This window comes from Dryobates pubescens, chromosome 35 (assembly GCF_014839835.1).
Source record: "Dryobates pubescens isolate bDryPub1 chromosome 35, bDryPub1.pri, whole genome shotgun sequence".
NCBI classification, from domain to species: domain Eukaryota; kingdom Metazoa; phylum Chordata; class Aves; order Piciformes; family Picidae; genus Dryobates; species Dryobates pubescens.
The window spans coordinates 5,103,272-5,121,012 of NC_071646.1; the positions used below are offsets into that span (position 1 = coordinate 5,103,272).

General features: G+C 45.3%; 1 protein-coding gene across 2 annotated transcripts in view; it reads left to right on the plus strand.

The window, feature by feature from the left end:
• The window catches only part of MAPK14 (mitogen-activated protein kinase 14), a 28,447-nt gene extending 12,129 nt beyond the window's left edge, over positions 1 to 16,318 (plus strand). The window contains exons 3-12 of one of the 2 annotated variants that reach the window (XM_009902627.2): positions 1,269 to 1,327; positions 1,698 to 1,809; positions 2,318 to 2,347; positions 3,100 to 3,147; positions 3,577 to 3,691; positions 4,644 to 4,715; positions 10,667 to 10,746; positions 13,895 to 13,973; positions 14,259 to 14,432; positions 14,908 to 16,318. In XM_009902627.2, coding sequence (XP_009900929.1) covers positions 1,269 to 1,327; positions 1,698 to 1,809; positions 2,318 to 2,347; positions 3,100 to 3,147; positions 3,577 to 3,691; positions 4,644 to 4,715; positions 10,667 to 10,746; positions 13,895 to 13,973; positions 14,259 to 14,432; positions 14,908 to 14,975 — 837 coding nt within the window. In that variant the 3' untranslated portion in view covers positions 14,976 to 16,318. Of the gene's footprint in view, positions 1 to 1,268; positions 1,328 to 1,697; positions 1,810 to 2,317; positions 2,348 to 3,099; positions 3,148 to 3,576; positions 3,692 to 4,643; positions 4,716 to 10,666; positions 10,747 to 13,182; positions 13,263 to 13,894; positions 13,974 to 14,258; positions 14,433 to 14,907 lie in introns of both variants that reach the window. The other variant, XM_009902628.2, reaches the window with a different exon arrangement.
• Positions 16,319 to 17,741: the final 1,423 nt, after the last annotated feature.

A 17,741-nucleotide genomic window follows, 5' to 3' on the forward strand; every position in this document is an offset into this window, starting at 1 on the left:
AGAGAAACTGTGAGCATGAGAATTATTACCCAGGATGGATGTGAACGTTTGGGTTTGAAGAGGTCTGTCTAGAAACGGAGTTGCTGTGATCTATATCAAGATAGTCGGGAAAGTGGTTTTCTCTTCAGTTTCCTGAACCAAATCTAATCTGCAATGTGGAGTAAAAAGAGGGGTTTAATTCCTGCCTACTCACTCTCTTCTCCAAATCCTAGAGTTGCTCAGAGTTTGTCTTGAATTCTCTGCTTAAAGGTAACTCAGCTGAGTCTGACATCCCTGGCCAGTGTAAAGAAGGGAATGAAAGGGATGGTTCCAAAGGGAACATGGGAAATCCTGCTCTGGGTTTTGTTTGCACATTTGAGCCATTGCTGGAGCTGTAGCCAAGATGAGAGCTGCTGACTTGAAAAGGGAAGAGTTTTTTTTGGAGGTGGGTGAGGGGAACTTGTCTCTTTAGCTCACATATTCATAAAATAAAATACTACTTGCTATTAAGAGAAGGAATAAAAGGTTTAACAGCAAGTTTCACTGAAAAAATAGAATAATCTTTTAAATGCTGTATGTGACCTTGGAGATAATTATGGGATGATAAGATAAAGCTCTGCTGTTCTACAGGGTAACTTGTGCATTGCCTTTCACTCTGTACTGGTGGAACAGTTTAGCTGTAAAATGAGATGTGGAGCAGCAGTTCTTTGGGCAGAAAATCCAAGAGGCAGTGTGAAGCTGTCAGCTCTTTGAAAATCAGGTCCTCACTGCAGTGCTCTGCTGTTTTTTCTGGTGTAGTCATCATTATTCATTGCTTGTGTCACAGATCCTTGAGTTTTTCTAGCCATTACTCAGCACAAGTGAGACAAATGCACTCTCCCAGTTCTGATTCCAGTCTGTAGGCAACAATATAACTGAGAATTGAGCAGGAAGAAACAGTTTTGTCTGATATTTTTCTCTCATCCATTTCTTTCCTGAACAAACATCATTTTTTTCCCCAGCTATTTCCAAACCAGTGCTCACAGCAGCCTTATGTGCTGGCTCCCACTGGGTGCTTTAAGTGGTGTGAAACACCAGCTGTGTGTTTTTAACCTTCATTTATTTTTTATTACACAAGAAATGACCATTTCTGATCTTGTGTGAACACTGACTTGCCCACATCAGAATGATTCATGTAGTTGGAAGTGAAATATCTTGTGAAATTAGTAGTTTCTGCTCCACAAAGGATCTCACTAACTGTTTCATGTTTTACTATGAATGTAATTCTCACTTTTCTGTTTCCTTTCTAGGTGATTGGCTTGCTGGATGTGTTCACCCCTGCCAAGTCACTAGAAGAATTCAATGATGTGTAGGTAACTTTTCTGAAGACTGTAACCAAACAGCTTTTGTGTCTTCCTTGCATGCCTCAAATGATTATAGGAACATTTGCCACCTTGGCTTGTCTGCCATCCATTCCAGACAATTCTGAATTCCAGCACAAGAGTTATCTCAATATTCTAAATTGTTGGGCTCAACAAATCCACTTGTGGTTTGCTGCCCAGCATTATAGGAGGCAGGGTGCTCATCTGCTGTGTTATTTCAAGTGTTGTGAACTGTGTTTCATTCAGCACCACACTCTGGGACAGTCAGCCCTGCTACAGGAGCTTCATAGGGAATTGCTCTCCTAATCCTGTTGAAGGGATTGCTTCATGGGCTGTGTTGTCTGCCTTTGTTCACAGGTACCTGGTGACACACCTTATGGGAGCAGATCTGAACAACATTGTGAAATGCCAGAAACTCACTGATGACCATGTGCAGTTCCTCATCTACCAGATCCTTCGGGGGCTGAAGGTACTTCACCCATCCTGCCTGAAGCATGGTAGCTCAGCAGCAGGAGGTGGAGGTTATGATGAGTGTTACATCCTCAGAGATTCACAAGAGAACATACTGGGGCTTCTCTGACTTCCCTAACATATTGTAGGAGAACCTGTGGGTATTGTTCCTTCCTTTCATACCTCTTTGGAGCTTTGTAACTGTAAAGTTGTGTATTATTTAAGATATCTTTATATGTTCCTGTGGGCAGAATCTGTGAAATGATGAGCTCTGCTGCTCTCTTAATCTGCTTTGACTGTAAATCTTCAGTGTCCTCAGTTTTGTTTATGTGTTGTCCCACTGGTGGTGGCAGTGCTCCTAAGGAGAACACCTACCTACCTGAAACCCACAGACACACTGTGTTCCTCCTGCAGACAAATCTTTGCACTTGAGTTGTGTGGGATGGGGTAGGGAAGTGCTGTGTGGTGAAGGAATGAGAAGGAGCCTGCTTGGACTGTTAAATAAAGTTTGTCATCTTGCCTTGCAGTACATCCATTCAGCTGACATAATACACAGGGTGAGTACTGATCCTGAGATTGCTTCCTGTGGGGGACCAATGCCTTGAAACATGTAGCACACAGAGAAACAAGACATTTCCTAAGAATCCTTTTGGTTAAATTTGGGAAGTGGTTGTCACAGTCCTCAGTTTCTGTTGCTGCCTGTGAGTGACTTGTATCTTCATGAAACCAGCTTTCTCTGGTTTTGGATATAAATATCTAAAAGGGGGGTGGGGGGAGTGCAAGAGGATGGGGCCAGACTCTTGTGAGTGGTGCCTAGCAACAGGACAAGGAAATACCAGCACAAACTGGAACCCAGGAGGTTCCATCTGACCAGGAGGAGAAACTTCTGTGGTGTTAGGGTGCTGGAGGCCTGGAGCAGGCTGCCCAGACACGTTGTGGAGTCTCTTTCTCTGGAGAGCTTCCAAATCCAGCTGGCCATTGTGATGCTGGGCAAGCTGCTGTGGGTGGCCTGCTGGAGCAGGGGCGTTTAACTGGATGATGTCCAGAGGTCCCTTCCAACCTCCACCATGCTGGGGTTCTCTGTGTGTGTGTTTGCTATACATTTACATCACAGCCTTTATGCATTTTGCTTATATGGGACACCTCTGAGAGAGCTGACTGGCACCAAGTAATTTTCCTGAGGATGAAGAGGTGATATTTGCAACCAGTTTGAATTAATTTGCTTTCTGCATTTACATTTTAATCTACCTTAGACTTGTGAAAGATGCTATATAGCACCTTTAATGCTGGTGGTGTTTAATTTTTTTAGGATTTAAAGCCCAGTAACCTAGCTGTAAATGAAGACTGCGAGCTGAAGGTAATCATGAGGTCTGCTTGGTCTGCCTGAATGCCTTGTGGCTGTCCCTTGGAATTGAAGGGACAACATAATACCACATGGAAATCTTTGCATGGCCCAGTGGAATAATGTCCTTCCCAGCTGTAAAGGGCTGACATTTTTCTGTATCTCTTCCTGTGCTTTTAATGAATCATTCTGAAAGTGAAGTATTAGTGGCTGTAGTTTGGGTTTAGTTGTTTTAGAGAACAGATATTGAGGTAATTCTGGTGGCTGGGTCCTACTTGATCTAGGCTGGTATCTTTAATAGGTTGTGAAATCCTGGTTTCATCACCTGCCTTTACAGTTGCACCACTCCTCCTCCACCCAATCCAACAGCTGCCTGGTTATTTGCTCTAAGTACTTTGCATGGTTGCACTGCAGTAGTTAGGGGATGTCCTTTCTGTTGTGTAGATCCTGGACTTCGGCTTGGCGCGGCACACGGACGACGAGATGACCGGGTACGTGGCTACCCGCTGGTACAGGGCTCCCGAGATCATGCTCAACTGGATGCACTACAACCAGACAGGTAACCTGTGCAGATAACTTGATGCTCTTCAGTTCTTCAGCTGTGGGAAGAGAAGTTGTCCTTTGCACCTGCTCTTTCCATTTGGTCATGCAGGTTGGCCAGCTCTTCAGTGGGGGTGGCTAGAAGAAGGAAGCCATAGAATCAATATTTGAAGCACACTCTAGTAGGTGTCAGTTACACTGTGGCAGTGTTCACAAGGCTTCTTCAAACTTGACCCTTTGAAATTGCAACCATTAAAATATTATCAGCACTTCTCCCTTGTTTTTCCCAGCACAGCAAAGGGAGTGGGATGTGTCTGGGTGAGGAGAAGGTGTGTTTCTAAGCAAGCTTCTGGGAATGCACTGAAAAATGTCTGGAAAAAATTACTAAAGAGTACATAAAGCTATCCTCTCTTCTTAGCCACCTCTTCAGAGTTACATCTTCCTCCTTCCCAGCAGCACACCATGCTTCCTAACAACCCTTCCAGACCAGGCACAGGGAAGAAAGGCAAATGCTGAGAGTAGTTCCTGTACAGGAGAGTGCATGGCTCAGTGGAAATAACATGCTGCTCTGATTTCAGACTTCACCTCTTTCTCTTCTTTCCTCTTGCCTGTCCATGGACTTGTCCTGTGTCTGCAGTGTAATGGTGGTTTTTAGGGTAGAGTTAATGAAGGCTATATGCAAATTCATTCCTCAGAGTTGTCTGGAACAGGTTTCTTCCTGTTCAGTTGTACAGATTCCTTCCCAGCTCTGGTGCTCATTGCACGTTGTGCTGTGGAAGGGACATTTGCCTGCTCTAGAACAAGTCCTAGAGGACGGAGTTACTGAGCAGTGCCAGCTTGCAGCATGTCTCAGGCTGTTTGGATGCCATAAGAGGATTTCAGGATAAAGCTTTCTGTACTTGTAGAACAGGGTGATTCTGAGACTCTATTTTCTTCTCCTGACATGATTTTGTGTGTTTTGTTTTGCTCAGTTGATATTTGGTCGGTGGGCTGCATTATGGCTGAACTGTTGACTGGAAGAACATTGTTCCCTGGGACAGACCGTATCCTTTGAAAGCAATATTTGAAATGGAGATTAGAGCACTTCACCTTCTCATACTTCACAAGAAAAGACATTCTGGGTTTGGTTGTGGGAGGATTTTTGTTTGGTTTTAGATTAACAGCTTCTTTTACTCACAGTGCAGAGAGGTAAGTCCTTGATTTTGCTGCACACGACAAGGTAAATCTGTTCCTCTTCATTGTTGGTTAGCATCACTAGAATTGCTCGCTGGTTGGTTGTTTCTGGGAGTTAACTTTCCTTTAAGTTTATTTCAATTCATTGCTCTTTGAGTTTGTAGAAAATAACTGTGTGGAGTAACCTGGCTGCTCAGAATTGCTCCCACTTTGAAGCATCCCTCCTGGCCTCTGTGGAATGTTGTGAGAGTGGTGGCTTTGCAGACACTTAGCGCCAAATATTTTCTTCCAAATTCAGAATCACAGATGGCATTGGGTTGGAAGGGACCCTCAAAGGTTATCTTGTCCAACCCCCCTGCAGTCAGCAGGGACACCTCCAACCAGATCAGGCTGCCCATAGCCACATTAAGTCTGATCTTGAATGTCTCCTCAACCACATCTCTGGGCAGCCTGTATTTTACCACTCTCCTTGTAAAGAACTTTTAATTCCTTTGAAATGTTTGGGTTCCACTTCCATGTAAACAGATTGTGAGCTTTCTTTCTCTGTGTGCTTGTGCTGAGATGGAAAATAAAGCCTGAAGAACAGCTCTTCAGAAATACTATTTTGCTGCACCAAAAGGGGTTGGGTAAGGACCCTTAGGCAGGTTTCTGGGGCCACAGTGAGAGGTGGTCACTTTTATCCCTAGGAAATTAGAACTGAGGCTTGATGCAAATTGTTACACTTTGGTTCAGTCATACAACCCGTGGGGCAGTTTACTCCTGGGAGGATTTTTCATTGCCTAGAAACTGAACTTTATTTACCAGAGAAAATAACATTGCCCACCTTTTACCAAAATTTATTCATTCAACTTTTATTAATGTATAAGTATTTTAGCTATTAATTCAAATCTATTAGCATTTGATGCAAAGAAAAGAAGTGCTGGAAGTGCTGACCTCTGTGTATGACTTTGGAAAGCATCTTGATTCCAAAACTCTTCCCTGGGGGGCAAGGCTTTCATTCCAGTTTTGCCACAGTTTCATCTCCTTTTTCAAAGAGCTCTAATTTCCATTCATATATCTATCTTTTTTCTGCCTGTCTCCATCTCCCAGTCTCTCTCCAGATTTGTTGATTTGGCTGTGCTTTGCTGTTTAGTTATCTCTGCTGTATTTTTCTGGTGTCAGAGACAGAAGCAGAACCAACACCGAAGTATTCAGAAGCTAGGGAAAGAGCTGCCAGATTCCTGTCTGCTGCTGCAGCACCTGTAATTTGGGGCAGATCTTGTTTCTTGTAGGAAAAAAAGAGAAATCAAGAATTGTTGATTCAAACAAAGCAGAAATATTTTAAGCTATTGCCATTATTTGACCCTGCTAATAGTGAGACAGCTTAGATTTTACAAGTCTTGAAGTAAAATACTTGCTAACAGGATGTGCAATCTGTAAGAAATGCTTCATGTTGTGAAGCTCTAAGCCTGAGAGATTTGTTGGAGTTTTTTTTCCTCCAAGCTAAGAATTGCAGCAAATAATAACCACCATGCAAAATAAAGTTGATTTTTAGGATCCAAATTGTTTGCTTTGTCATGTTAAGGTACTTCACTGATTTATATCTTCCAGCAGATGCTTCTGAACCTTGAACTGCTCCATTTCTTTTGCAAATGCTAGGAACACTTTAATTCAAAAGTTTCTGTCCTGAGTTGGTTAGAATTTAAGAAAAATAAGGCCAAATCCTTTATCCACTAGATAAAACTCTGTAGTGTTTTGGTTCTTCCATTTTGTGTGTGTGGTTCCCCACTTCAATGTACATGCTGCTCAGTCATGAGGTTAGAAGTGTCAGGGGAGCAGGATTTGTGGTTATGAGCCTTGTTTGTGCATGGAACACTTAGCCAAGTATCTAGAAAGGCACCAGTCACCAGCATTCACTTCAACTTTGACAAATAAAGTAAGATAATGATGGGTTCTAGCGTCTTCCTACCTTGAAGGCGCTTTGAAATCATTAAATCTCCATGATTTTAGGAGTTTTACACAGGCAGAACATGTAAGGTGCTTCTGGGCTCAGAATAATATCCATATACCCACAGATTTGCTGAGGCTTGGGTTCCTCCTGCAGTGTTACCGTGATTGCTGAATTACTGACTCCACAGTTAACATAAACGTGGCTTCATGCAGGGAGGATTTGCCATGGCTGCAGCAGCGAAGGGCGTAGTGTACCCAATTCCTCTGCATTTGGAGGGAATTCACTTTGCAGCTGGAGGCAAGATGACTGCGTTCCATGTGTTCAGAAAGCTGGAAACTGCTCCCCTTTGACAGCTGAAAATGTGACATTCTTCTTTCTTTTTGATCTCAAGACATTAATTTTTTCTCAACTATGTAGCTTCACATTTCCAAAATGAAGCAGCTAGTGACAGACTAGGGAATACCTGCTCATGTTGCTCATCCTCCTGTTCAGGTGGGTCTCTTGTTTGAAATGCTGGTTCCTTTCACCAAGGATTTAGCAGAAATGGTGTGATGGCATCTCCAATCCATCAGGTATTTCTTTATACAGCCCACAGATGTGTATATTCCTTGTAAGGGGCTTCAGCACAGCCAAGCTGTACAGTTAATGTAATCTGGTAAGTAATCAATGAAGTTGTATTCTGAGATGCTGATCTTCAATGCTGTCTCTGATGATTGTGCCACTGATAATCTAATGCTGAATTTACAGATTCACAGATTGCATTGGGTTGGAAGGGAGCCTCAAAGGTCATCTTGTCCAACCCCCCTGCAGTCAGCAGGGACACCTCCAACTAGAGCAGGCTGCCCCAGGGTCACATCAGATCTGACCTTGAATGTCTCCATGGACACATCCCTGGGAAACCTGTTCCAGTATTTCACTGCTCGCATTGTAAAGAACTTTCTCCTTATGTTGAACCCAAATCTACCCTGCTCCAGTTTCACACCACAAAAGGACCTAATCCTGATCGTGGCTGTCATTGACTTAAAGCAAGAATTGGTCTTTTTAACTCCTGTGATTAATGTGGGCTTAGCTCTGCAGGGTTGTTCCAATATCCCTCACTTCACACAGAGTGTAAGCAAATTGAATTGTTCCTGCTGTAAGCTACAGGTGGAAAGATTTGGATGAAAGATGGATTTCTAATACTGATAAAATCTCTGCTGGGAGGTGGAGAAGGGAGCAAGGTCGTGAGAAAGACTAGTCAGAGACTGAAAAAAATATCCAAGAGTCCTTTGGAAGTTTACTGTAAGGCTTAGCTAGAGGCATTCTTCTGTTGTTGTCATCTCTCTTATGCTAAGATCAGTTTCTGTTAAACATGTAAATTCTTGATTAATTTTTTTTTACAGCTCTTGTGACTGATTCATATCAATAAGTAGTGAAGTTGACTTTAAATTTGACTATTTGCCTTGCTTAGAGTGATATAAAGTACAAATAAGAATATCCTGACTGTTTTGTCCTACTTCAGCCTGTTTTCTGTGTGGTTTAAGTTGACTGTATTCCCTTATAACTCTGAAGAGCGTTCTTATTACTGCTTTTATTCAGCAGTGTGGGGCTTCCATGAGAACTAACCCATCTGAAATCACTTGTTCTTCTGATACTCCTGCTTGTGGTGGCAGCTAAGTTCTGACCTTTGCTTTGCCTGGGTGAACTCTGACACTCCTGACAGTGACAGCAGGTTGTTTGCTCACTTTTGGAATCACTGCAACTCACCAGTTCTTGGGGGTCCCTTGGTGTTGGCACTGGGGGGTTGCATGCTGCGCTTTCCTTCTCCATGCACATCTGTTTGGTTTGTTTTTTTTTCCTTTTGCTTTGTATATGCTAAGTCTTTTTTCCTGTCTTTAATTGCTTATGGCTTATTTCACTGGGATGTGGTAGGCTGAATGCTGCAATTCAGCAGGATATAGGTGGCAGGCTCAAAACTAGAAGCAATTCCAGTAGCAGTTTTCCCTGGGAAATGAGCTGGCAGCAAACTGGGCAGCACAGATGCTGGCACACATGGTGCAGGTGATTTTGTTAAATCATAGAATCATGTCATAGACTGGCTTGAATTGGAAGGGACCATAAAGATCATCTTTTTGCAATCCCTCTGCCATAGGCAGGGCCACCTCCCACTAGACCAGATTGCTCAAAGCCTCATCCAACCTGGTCTTAAACATTTCCAGGAATGAGGCATCCACAACTTCATTGGACAATGCATTCCAGTGTCTCAGCACCCTCACAGTAAAGAATTTTAAATGCCTTTAAAAGAATTTAAATACTCAAACTGAGGTATGGCTCCTGCCTTCTGAGGCATGTCAGCAGTTTCTTGTGCAAAGAGTGGAAGATGTGAGGGCTGCTTGAGTGGCACCAAGGAAAAGCCAATTTAGCTGAGCTGGTTGTGGTTAGTGTGGCACCTTCTGCTGATTTTCCTGCACCAGTGGATGTACTGATTTCATTTTAAGCATTGACACTTAGTTGGTGATTCAGCAGCTGAGCTAAACCCAGCTGAGATATTGGATTTACTCGGTTGGAGTGTTCAAGTAGGTGGGAGTTGAGAAGCGAGGAATTAGTTCAGCTGTTCTGCAAAGTGCTATTTCCAGGGCTTTGGGCTCATTTTGTACATAAAACTTGGGTCTGAAATTTACATCAGAAGATAAAGGGTTTGGTGCAGTGTTGCTGAGTTCCTTCATACACAGTTTGCTGGTGTTACAGGAGCTCTGAGGCTTTTTAAAACACAAGAGAGCATTTCTAGAACTCTTGTAGTAGCAGAATTAAAAGATACTCTAACAGGGAGCTGGCAGCAAGGCACTGATCCCAGAAAAAACACTGTCTAGTGAGTGACTGCTTCAGTTGGAAGGACAATGTGTGACTAGTTTGTTATAATTTAAGGACAAATAGAAATGATACAGAGTCTGAAATCACAAGTCTTGAAGGGGCAGCATGGAGGAGACTTCAGAGAAAAAGGGAGATGAAATCTTTCAGTGATTTTAAAGATACCTTGTGTCTCCTTTTTGCCTTGAGTTTTAGGCATAGAACTATCTGTAGTGGATTTTTTCTGTCAGGGGATACCAAATACTTCATTTTCAAGCCCTGTTAAACACAGCTTCCCCCAGGCTGCTGTCCTCTTTTGGATAAAACACTCGTTACACCTGCAGTGTTAAGTCCCTAGACTTTTCTACACAGAGACTGTAAATCCAAGTCCACATGCCGTTGCAGCCACTGTGGCAGGTCTGTAGGGCAGAAGAGAAGGAGATCCAGAAGCTTTGGCCTCCTACCCTACTTCTGAGGCCATCACCCTGTGCTGGCTGCAGTACCCTGGCTGAATGGCACTCCCCATCTTCAGGGCGAGAGGTTGGGAGCAGGCTCCAGGCATTTTCTTACTTTTTGAGTTCCAGAAGTGGCTGAGTTGCCTTGAAAGGTGTTCAGCAGAGGCCTTGACTTTTTTTCCCCTATTAGTGCCTACACTTTTCAGCCCTGTGCTTTTCCTTCATCTCTCACTAACACAACCTAACCCTGCTCACTGTTGCTACTTCAGTGTGTGGCCTGGAAGGAGCATGTGAACTGACCTGTGCCAGCAGGGTGAGAGCTCTGCCCCTGCTCCTAGTGGCTGAGGATGCAGGGACCAAGTCCATGCACGTGGGGTGTTCCTAGATGAGCTGCTCAACCCATCTGATGCAGACAGAGCTCTGTTCCAGGGGGGTATTCCATTGTACACGAAAGGGATGAATACAGTTTGCTTAAAACAGCTTTTCAGTGGAGGCCTTGGCAGGTGGTGACTTAATGAGCTGATGTCTTGCGTTTATTTTATTTTCCTTTTATTTTCCTTTTTTTTCATTTTGATTTGTCCCAGCATTTTCCTTTATGGTCCATCATTAGATATTGATCAGTTGAAGCTCATTTTGAGACTCGTTGGAACCCCAGGGCCTGAGCTTTTGAAGAAAATCTCCTCAGAGTCTGTGAGTTTATACTTTGATTGTAATATCTGCCCCTTTTGAAGTCCCTGGTTTGTGTGTTGCCCTCCTGTAGTCTCCCTGTAGTATGTGTTGGGATTTATTTTCTGTTATTTTTCCTTCCTTTGTCATTCTGTGCTCTTGGATGGCTTTGAGTTCTCGCGCTGTGTGTATCTGCTCTTTATTCCTCTTTACCTCTGCCTGCAGTCTGATTTCTTTCTTCCATCTTCTCATTTTACTGCTTCGTGACTTTTCTTTCAATTTGTGGGTTTCTGCTTCGTGATCTCTTGTACCATCAGGTGCTGCTGGGGAAGGATTTTTCACAGCTAAGATCTTGAGGCTCGTCTCTATTATTATTTCTACACTTTGCCTACCCTGAGATCTTCCAGAACAGGAATGAGTGTGTTGTGCTCTGAACACATGCAGTCCCTTCTGTAGTGTGGTTCACTCCTGAAACACCTCTGCCACCGGCTTCAGTTTTGTAACATAAAATCCAGAGTGTATTTTTAGGTGCTTTATGTGGCAGCTCTTTGCAGGGCACACAGTGTACAGGCTGCTGAGAGGAAAACTAACTGGGTGATGTATTGAAAGGGTGTTGCTGCGTGGGGCCAGTTGACCAAGGTAATAGCAAAAAGCTTTCTGCAGTCCCCCTTTTTACAGGGTGACTTCTTTCCAGCCATGCTGCCATTTCTGGATTGTTCTAATCATGAACTGTCAACTCCTGCAAAGGCAGTGGTAAATGGCATTGCATATTACTTGTTTCTGAAGGTGAAGGGCATAGAAGTTAGAGATGCTGTAACAGCAGGGATTGACAAGTAAAAGTGCAGCAAGCTTGCGTAGAGGTAACCAGCAGAGTACTTTAGCAATTCACTCTGCTCCTTCTGCTATGAATCACAGAAGGGAAGGTTGGAAGGGACCCCAATGATCCAGCCTCCCTAGGTGGTAGCAGATTTGAAATGAGCTGGCTCAGCACCTTGTCAAGCTGTCTTAAAACTGACCAATGCAGGGGAATCTGTTGCTTCCTTTGTCCAGCTGTTCTCATGGGGAAAAGTTTTCTTCTGGATTCCAATGGGAATCTCCCCAGCAGTAACTTGTCCCCATCACCCCTTGTGTTTTCCATGGGACTCCTTATAAAAACAGTCACCATCCTCCTGTTAGCCACAAATGTGATAGGGTTCTGATAGGGCCATGGTTTAGCACCAGACTTGGTAAAATTAGATCATGGTTGGACTCAAATGATCCTAAAGGTTTTTTCCAACCCAAACAATTCTGACTCTCTGTAATAGAAGATCAGTGTGGTGGAGAGCAACCATGAAGTTATTTTGTGCTGCAGCTTCTGTTCTGCTTCATGTAACTGTAAATGAGAAACAGAAGGTTAGCCTTGAATTCCATCTCCTAGAGGCTGGAATCATTTGGTTATCTTGCTGAACATCAGTGATTAGAAGAGCCCTGGAAAGGTCAGGACTGTGAAGTGCAGGTTGCTTTAGGCTCTGTGAACTGAGCTGAAGGGTAGTCTGGAAGTGCAGGGGATTAGCAAGGGATAAGCTGAAAGGTTGACTGGGTTAAGCAAAAGATTAGTTTGCATACGTAAGATGGAAGTGGGTCGCTTCTTTAGCACTGCACAAGAAAAAGAAAAATTGCTCCTAGCCAGGTCCAGATCAAGAGTCTGGTCAAAACAAAAACCCACAGAAAAGTTCTGTTTCTGATCACTTTTTCCATTGTAGAGAGAGGAGTGTTAGAGGTCCCTCAGTCCATCAGTGTAACGAGTTCTGGGTTTCTGCAGCATGACTTCAGTTGCTCTCCCTTTCCTCTGCTCACTGCCATCAGCTAACTCTGGCTTATGCAATGCTCCTGGTTTGCTAATTTTGCATTTATGCCTTCTGTCACCTCGCCCACATACCAAAGTGCATTCAAAGCTGTTGAGAAGGAGGTGTCACTTGTGAGCCCATTTCACTTTGCACCGCGAGGAACTGAAGCACTTTCGATGCAGCAAGGAGAGAGGGGGAAAAAAACCAAACAGCTGGTAACCAGAGCAGGGGATATGATTCTGGTTCCTGTTTTAATTTCTGTTCACTTTCCTGAGGCTGCAGCAGCCTAGGAAAGTTTTGGAGGGGTAGCTTCAGCCAAAGGAAACGTCTGCTCTGGTGGATTAAAGCTGTTGGAAGCATGAACGTAACCATGGTGTAGGGTAATGCTACTTATAGGGGACAGAAATACTTTGTGCTGACGCTGTTACCGAGCGGTCAGTAATTCTCCATTGGTTGTAGGGTTGGACAAGTCACTAAACTTTTTCATAAGCATTTGAAGGAATCAGTGAGGCCCTGCCTGTACAGACAGCTTTTGCCTTGTGGTTTGCAGAAGAGGTGCTTTGTCTGCAGCCTTTTTTCTGTGTCAAATGGTTTTTGCACTGTTTTTAACAAAGCCCTTGACTAGGCACTTAAGATATTAACCAGCTTCAGCAGATCATGCGTCTGACGGGAACACCCCCTGCATACCTCATTAACAGGATGCCCAGCCATGAGGTGAGACCTGAGCAGTTTTGGGGAGGGGAGGGTTGCAGGGCAGGGCTTCACTCGCAGCATTCACCGCTGCTCGCATGCAGCATGGGGTGGGCAACTCCCTGCGGCAGCATTTTGGTACCAGCTGAGGTTTGGGCAATGTAGGCTGCCGGGACTCGGCAGAGCCTGGATGTGAGCCGGTGCCAGGACTCGGCAGAGCCTGGATGTGAGCCGGTGCCGGGACTCGGCAGAGCCTGGATGTGAGCCGGTGCCGGGACTCGGCAGAGCCTGGATGTGAGCCGGTGCCGGGACTCGGCAGAGCCTGGATGTGAGCCGGTGCCGGGACTCGGCAGAGCCTGGATGTGAGCTGGTTTGGTGCTGTGTGGCTGACAGACACTGCGCTGGGACTTGGGGCACTCAGCTCTTGCAGCACCTCTCTACTTTCTAGTCATGCATGAACCTCCAGTCACCTCACTTCCACTGTCCTGAGTGGCCTTTAGCTGGGGAGGGATAATGCTGATGGGCTTAGTCAGTCTTGGAATATGAGAAGGCAAAGCAAGGTGACAGACCATAATACCCAGTGCTTCAGGATGGTTGGAATGTACTTTGTCTTGTCTGGATTGTATTGGACTTCAACACAGTGTTTATTTCTACAGGCAAGAAACTACATCCAGTCTCTGTCTTACATGCCGAAAATGAACTTTGAAAATGTGTTCATTGGTGCCAATCCCCTAGGTAAGGCTGCCTGAAGTGTCCTTCCCTTCTCCAGGCTGCAGTTGGCATGTCCTGGGACACCAAAACTTCCTCAAAGCTTTGTTCTGACTGCAGAAGCAGTTCAGAGCTCCCTGCCATTTTCAAAGCTTAAAGCGTGTGTGGGCTGAGGATAGAAGAGGAAGAAACTGTGGGTGATGGGTGGGTCCTGAGAAGCTGCAGATTCCTCATAGACACTGAGTTTGTAGGAGCTCACATGTCAGATTCATGTCACAGTGTAAAATCCTTTGTGTTTTGGTGCTTTCACAGCTGTGGACTTGCTAGAGAAGATGTTGGTACTGGACACAGACAAGCGAATCACTGCAGCAGAAGCGCTGGCTCACGCCTACTTTGCTCAGTATCATGACCCAGATGATGAACCAGTGGCAGACCCCTATGACCAGTCCTTTGAAAGCAGGGAACTTGAGATTGAAGAATGGAAAAGTGAGTTTGGGGGACAGGGGTGTGAGCCAAGCTGTTTCCTCCATGGTCCTCTCTGTGGTTCAGCTGAGCCATAGTAGAGGCACAAAGAGACTGAGATGAATGTGGGCATCCGTTCTGAGGGCCTCGTGCTGCATGAATCCATCACAAGCTGTGCACATCATTAGTGTAGTCTCTGCTACTCTGAATGTACAAACATGTAGGTGACAAAGCTGCTCCTGTCCTTATTCTCTTTCAAATTTATTCGCGTCTTCAACAGTCCAGAAATAACTTTTACTGTGTATGTCAATCCTCACATAATGGTTTGGGTTGGAAGGGACCTCAAAGGTCATCCAGTTCCAACCCCCTGCCATGGGCAGGGACACTTTCCACTAGACCAGCTTGCTCAAGGCCTCATCCAACCTGCCTTTGGGTCTCTGAGAAGGGTGTAACCATCCTTTTCCCTTTATTCTTCTTAATCAAACCTTTGTGCCACCAGGCCTGACTTACGATGAAGTGATCAGCTTCGTGCCACCACCGCTTGACCAAGAGGAGATGGAGTCCTGAGGAGCTGCTCTCTTCTGTTTGTCCCACGTCACTGTGAGGGGAAGGCCTTTTCCGAGGGACTCTCCGATTATCGTTCAAGTGCCTCGTCACAATATTCTCCTTGGTGGAGGGGTTTTGTGTGTGTTGAATTGGGGAGGGAGGGGGGAGGGAAGAAAAGCCGACTCTGTGTAAACATGCTGCATGCTCTCGTGTTCTGTGTACAGCCTGGGGCAAGCCCCCGGAGACCTGCTCTGGCCTCTCCTCCGTCCTCCCAGTGCTCAGAGCTTGCAGTGCTGGGGCAAGGCAGGGAAGCTGATGCTGAAAGTTTGGTTACAATCGTTGCCATTTTATCAATTCTACAATTAAGTAACCTCCAAGTAATGGAAGTTGTTTGCTAGGCATAGAGAGTCCTCTGTTATCTTCAGGACTGAAGGTGGGGATGAGGGATGTCTTTGTTCAGTGCCAGGGGATTGATCTATGCCCAGATCTTCCTGGTGCAGCAGGGTACAGGCCTTCTAATGTCTGATTCCTGGAACATGGAAAGGTTTGGTTTGAAACTGTAAATATGTTTGTGCCTTAATGAATGGGGAGAGAGGGGATGGAAGACTGGAGTGGAAATCTCTGACCCACTGCTTTTTAGGGTGAAGGCTCCCAGATAGCCAGGCATGAACTCCATGTAATCAGGAAATAACTTCCAGAGGCAACAGCTTCTATCCCTGGATTGGGTATTCCTGTATTTTTGCCTCTTCCTTTCTGCTTGTTCTGAGGCTTCCCAGCATTAGCTCCCAGGAGACAGAGGCTGGAGTTGATTCTCGCCGTTGTTCCCTAGAGGTGGGGTGTGTTTGCATGTCGTAGCTGTACCTGCATGTGGAGCTGCTCGACCTTCGTCCTTCCTGTTTTGGGGATGGCGCTGGGGCAGTTTAACCATCAGTGAAGTGTTCCACTGAGTACCTCAGCCAGTGCCATGAAATCACAGCATCCTTCCTCTCGTGCTGCAGCTCATTGTCAACTCCCGGCCACTCTGGAGGCTTTGGCAAGGACAGGACAAACCGACAGGGTACAGAAACATGCACCTTGTGTTCTGACTTCCTGGTTTCCCAGGAGGAGTGCTTGGGATGAGGGGGTTCTTGTGAGATCAGATGTAAAGGATGATCTTCAAAGACAAAACCAGGGCAGCTTGGGCCAGAACTTAAGTTATTTCCTGAAATGAATTTTTATAGAAGCCTTGGAATCCAAAGCAAAAAAAATCAGCATGCATAAACCCACAATCTCCCTTTCACTGTCTATAGCTATAAATAGAAATATTTATATATATATATATAAAAAACATTTACTAGAGGTTGGGTTGGTTTTTGGTTTTTTCCCCTCTCAGATCTAAGAGCTTCTGGGCTGGTTTTTAGCAGGTTCATCCCTGCCAGAGGGAACAGGAGAAGGGAGTATGTTCGAGTGCAGACATGGCTCAGGTCTTTTGGATTTTACAGAACTCTGCCTGAGTGAAATGCCCAGAGTCAGACACTGGCAGGAGGGAGGTTTCTCAGCATGTTTGAGGCCTAGAGCTGGATCTGGGAAGCTCCAGAGCCCCATTTAGGGACTGTGAAGGAGATGTTTTAGGTGCTGTTTGTTGCAGGACCACACAGCTGTGTGTGAGGAGAAAGGCTGGAGCAGTGGTCTGTATTCTCGTTACCCATGGGATGGAGAGAAACCATTTGTGGTGGTTTTGCCCTGTGTTTGAAGAGACAGCACAGAGGGCTGGGATGTGAATGACAAAGCCATCCATTAACTCTCTAGGCTACTTCCCAGTGATCTCTGCAGGTCCAGCGCTTGCTCAAGGGTCTGGGGTGAGGTGAAGGGAGCGGATAGTTCATCAAACTCTCCTCAGCCCAAACACAACCCTCCCTTTTCTGCTGGCCCAGCAGTTCAGGCATCCAAATGGAAGTGTAGATAATAAACTGTAAACTTCCAGCCAGATTATTTTTTATCAGCCAGTTTCTGTGTAGATGCTACAGTGTGATTTCCTGCGGAAATACTGCTCAAGATTTTTAAGAGTATCGATGTTGTGTGTGTGTGTGTGTGTGTGTGTGTGTGTGGCTGTCTGTGTGTGTGAGAGTGGGAATGTCCCACTGGAGCCTGTGCCAGAGCAGGAGCCCTCGTGGCCCGCACTCCCCACCCGCAGTCTGACGCTGCCCAGCTGCCCAAGCAGGAGGATGCACTGCGGAGAGCTGCGATTTGGTTTCTACCCATGAATTTTGCTGTCATTGGTTCTGCCGGATGAGATGTCACGATACCACTGGTTACAAATAAAACCTATTTTTCAGATGTACTGCACTGATGATGCTTCCAAACCTCCTGGGGGGGGGGGCAGGGTTGGGCTTTAGCATGATGGGAATTTCTCCCTTGTGATGGTTGGGGTGATGGTAGCAAGCCTGTGAGATTCATTGTTATTTATTTCTGTTCCCTGCTGACACTGCCCTCCTGCCCATATTTGTCCCAAAACCAGCTTGGGCTCTGACCAGTTGTGCTGGACACAGAAGAAACACTTTTATTAGTCAGAGAATCATAGAACTGTTTCAATTGGAGTCCAACTGTCAGCCCAACACCACCACTGAACCATGTCCTCAAGGGCCATGTCCACACATTTCTTGAACATCTCCAGGGATGGTGAGGCATTAAAAGAGGTGGAGTCACCATTCTCCACTGAGTCCTGGGAACACTGCTTGTGATCAGACAACAACTGGATCCAAAATCATAGAAAGATAGAAGGCTAGGGGTTGGAAAGGGCCTCCAGAG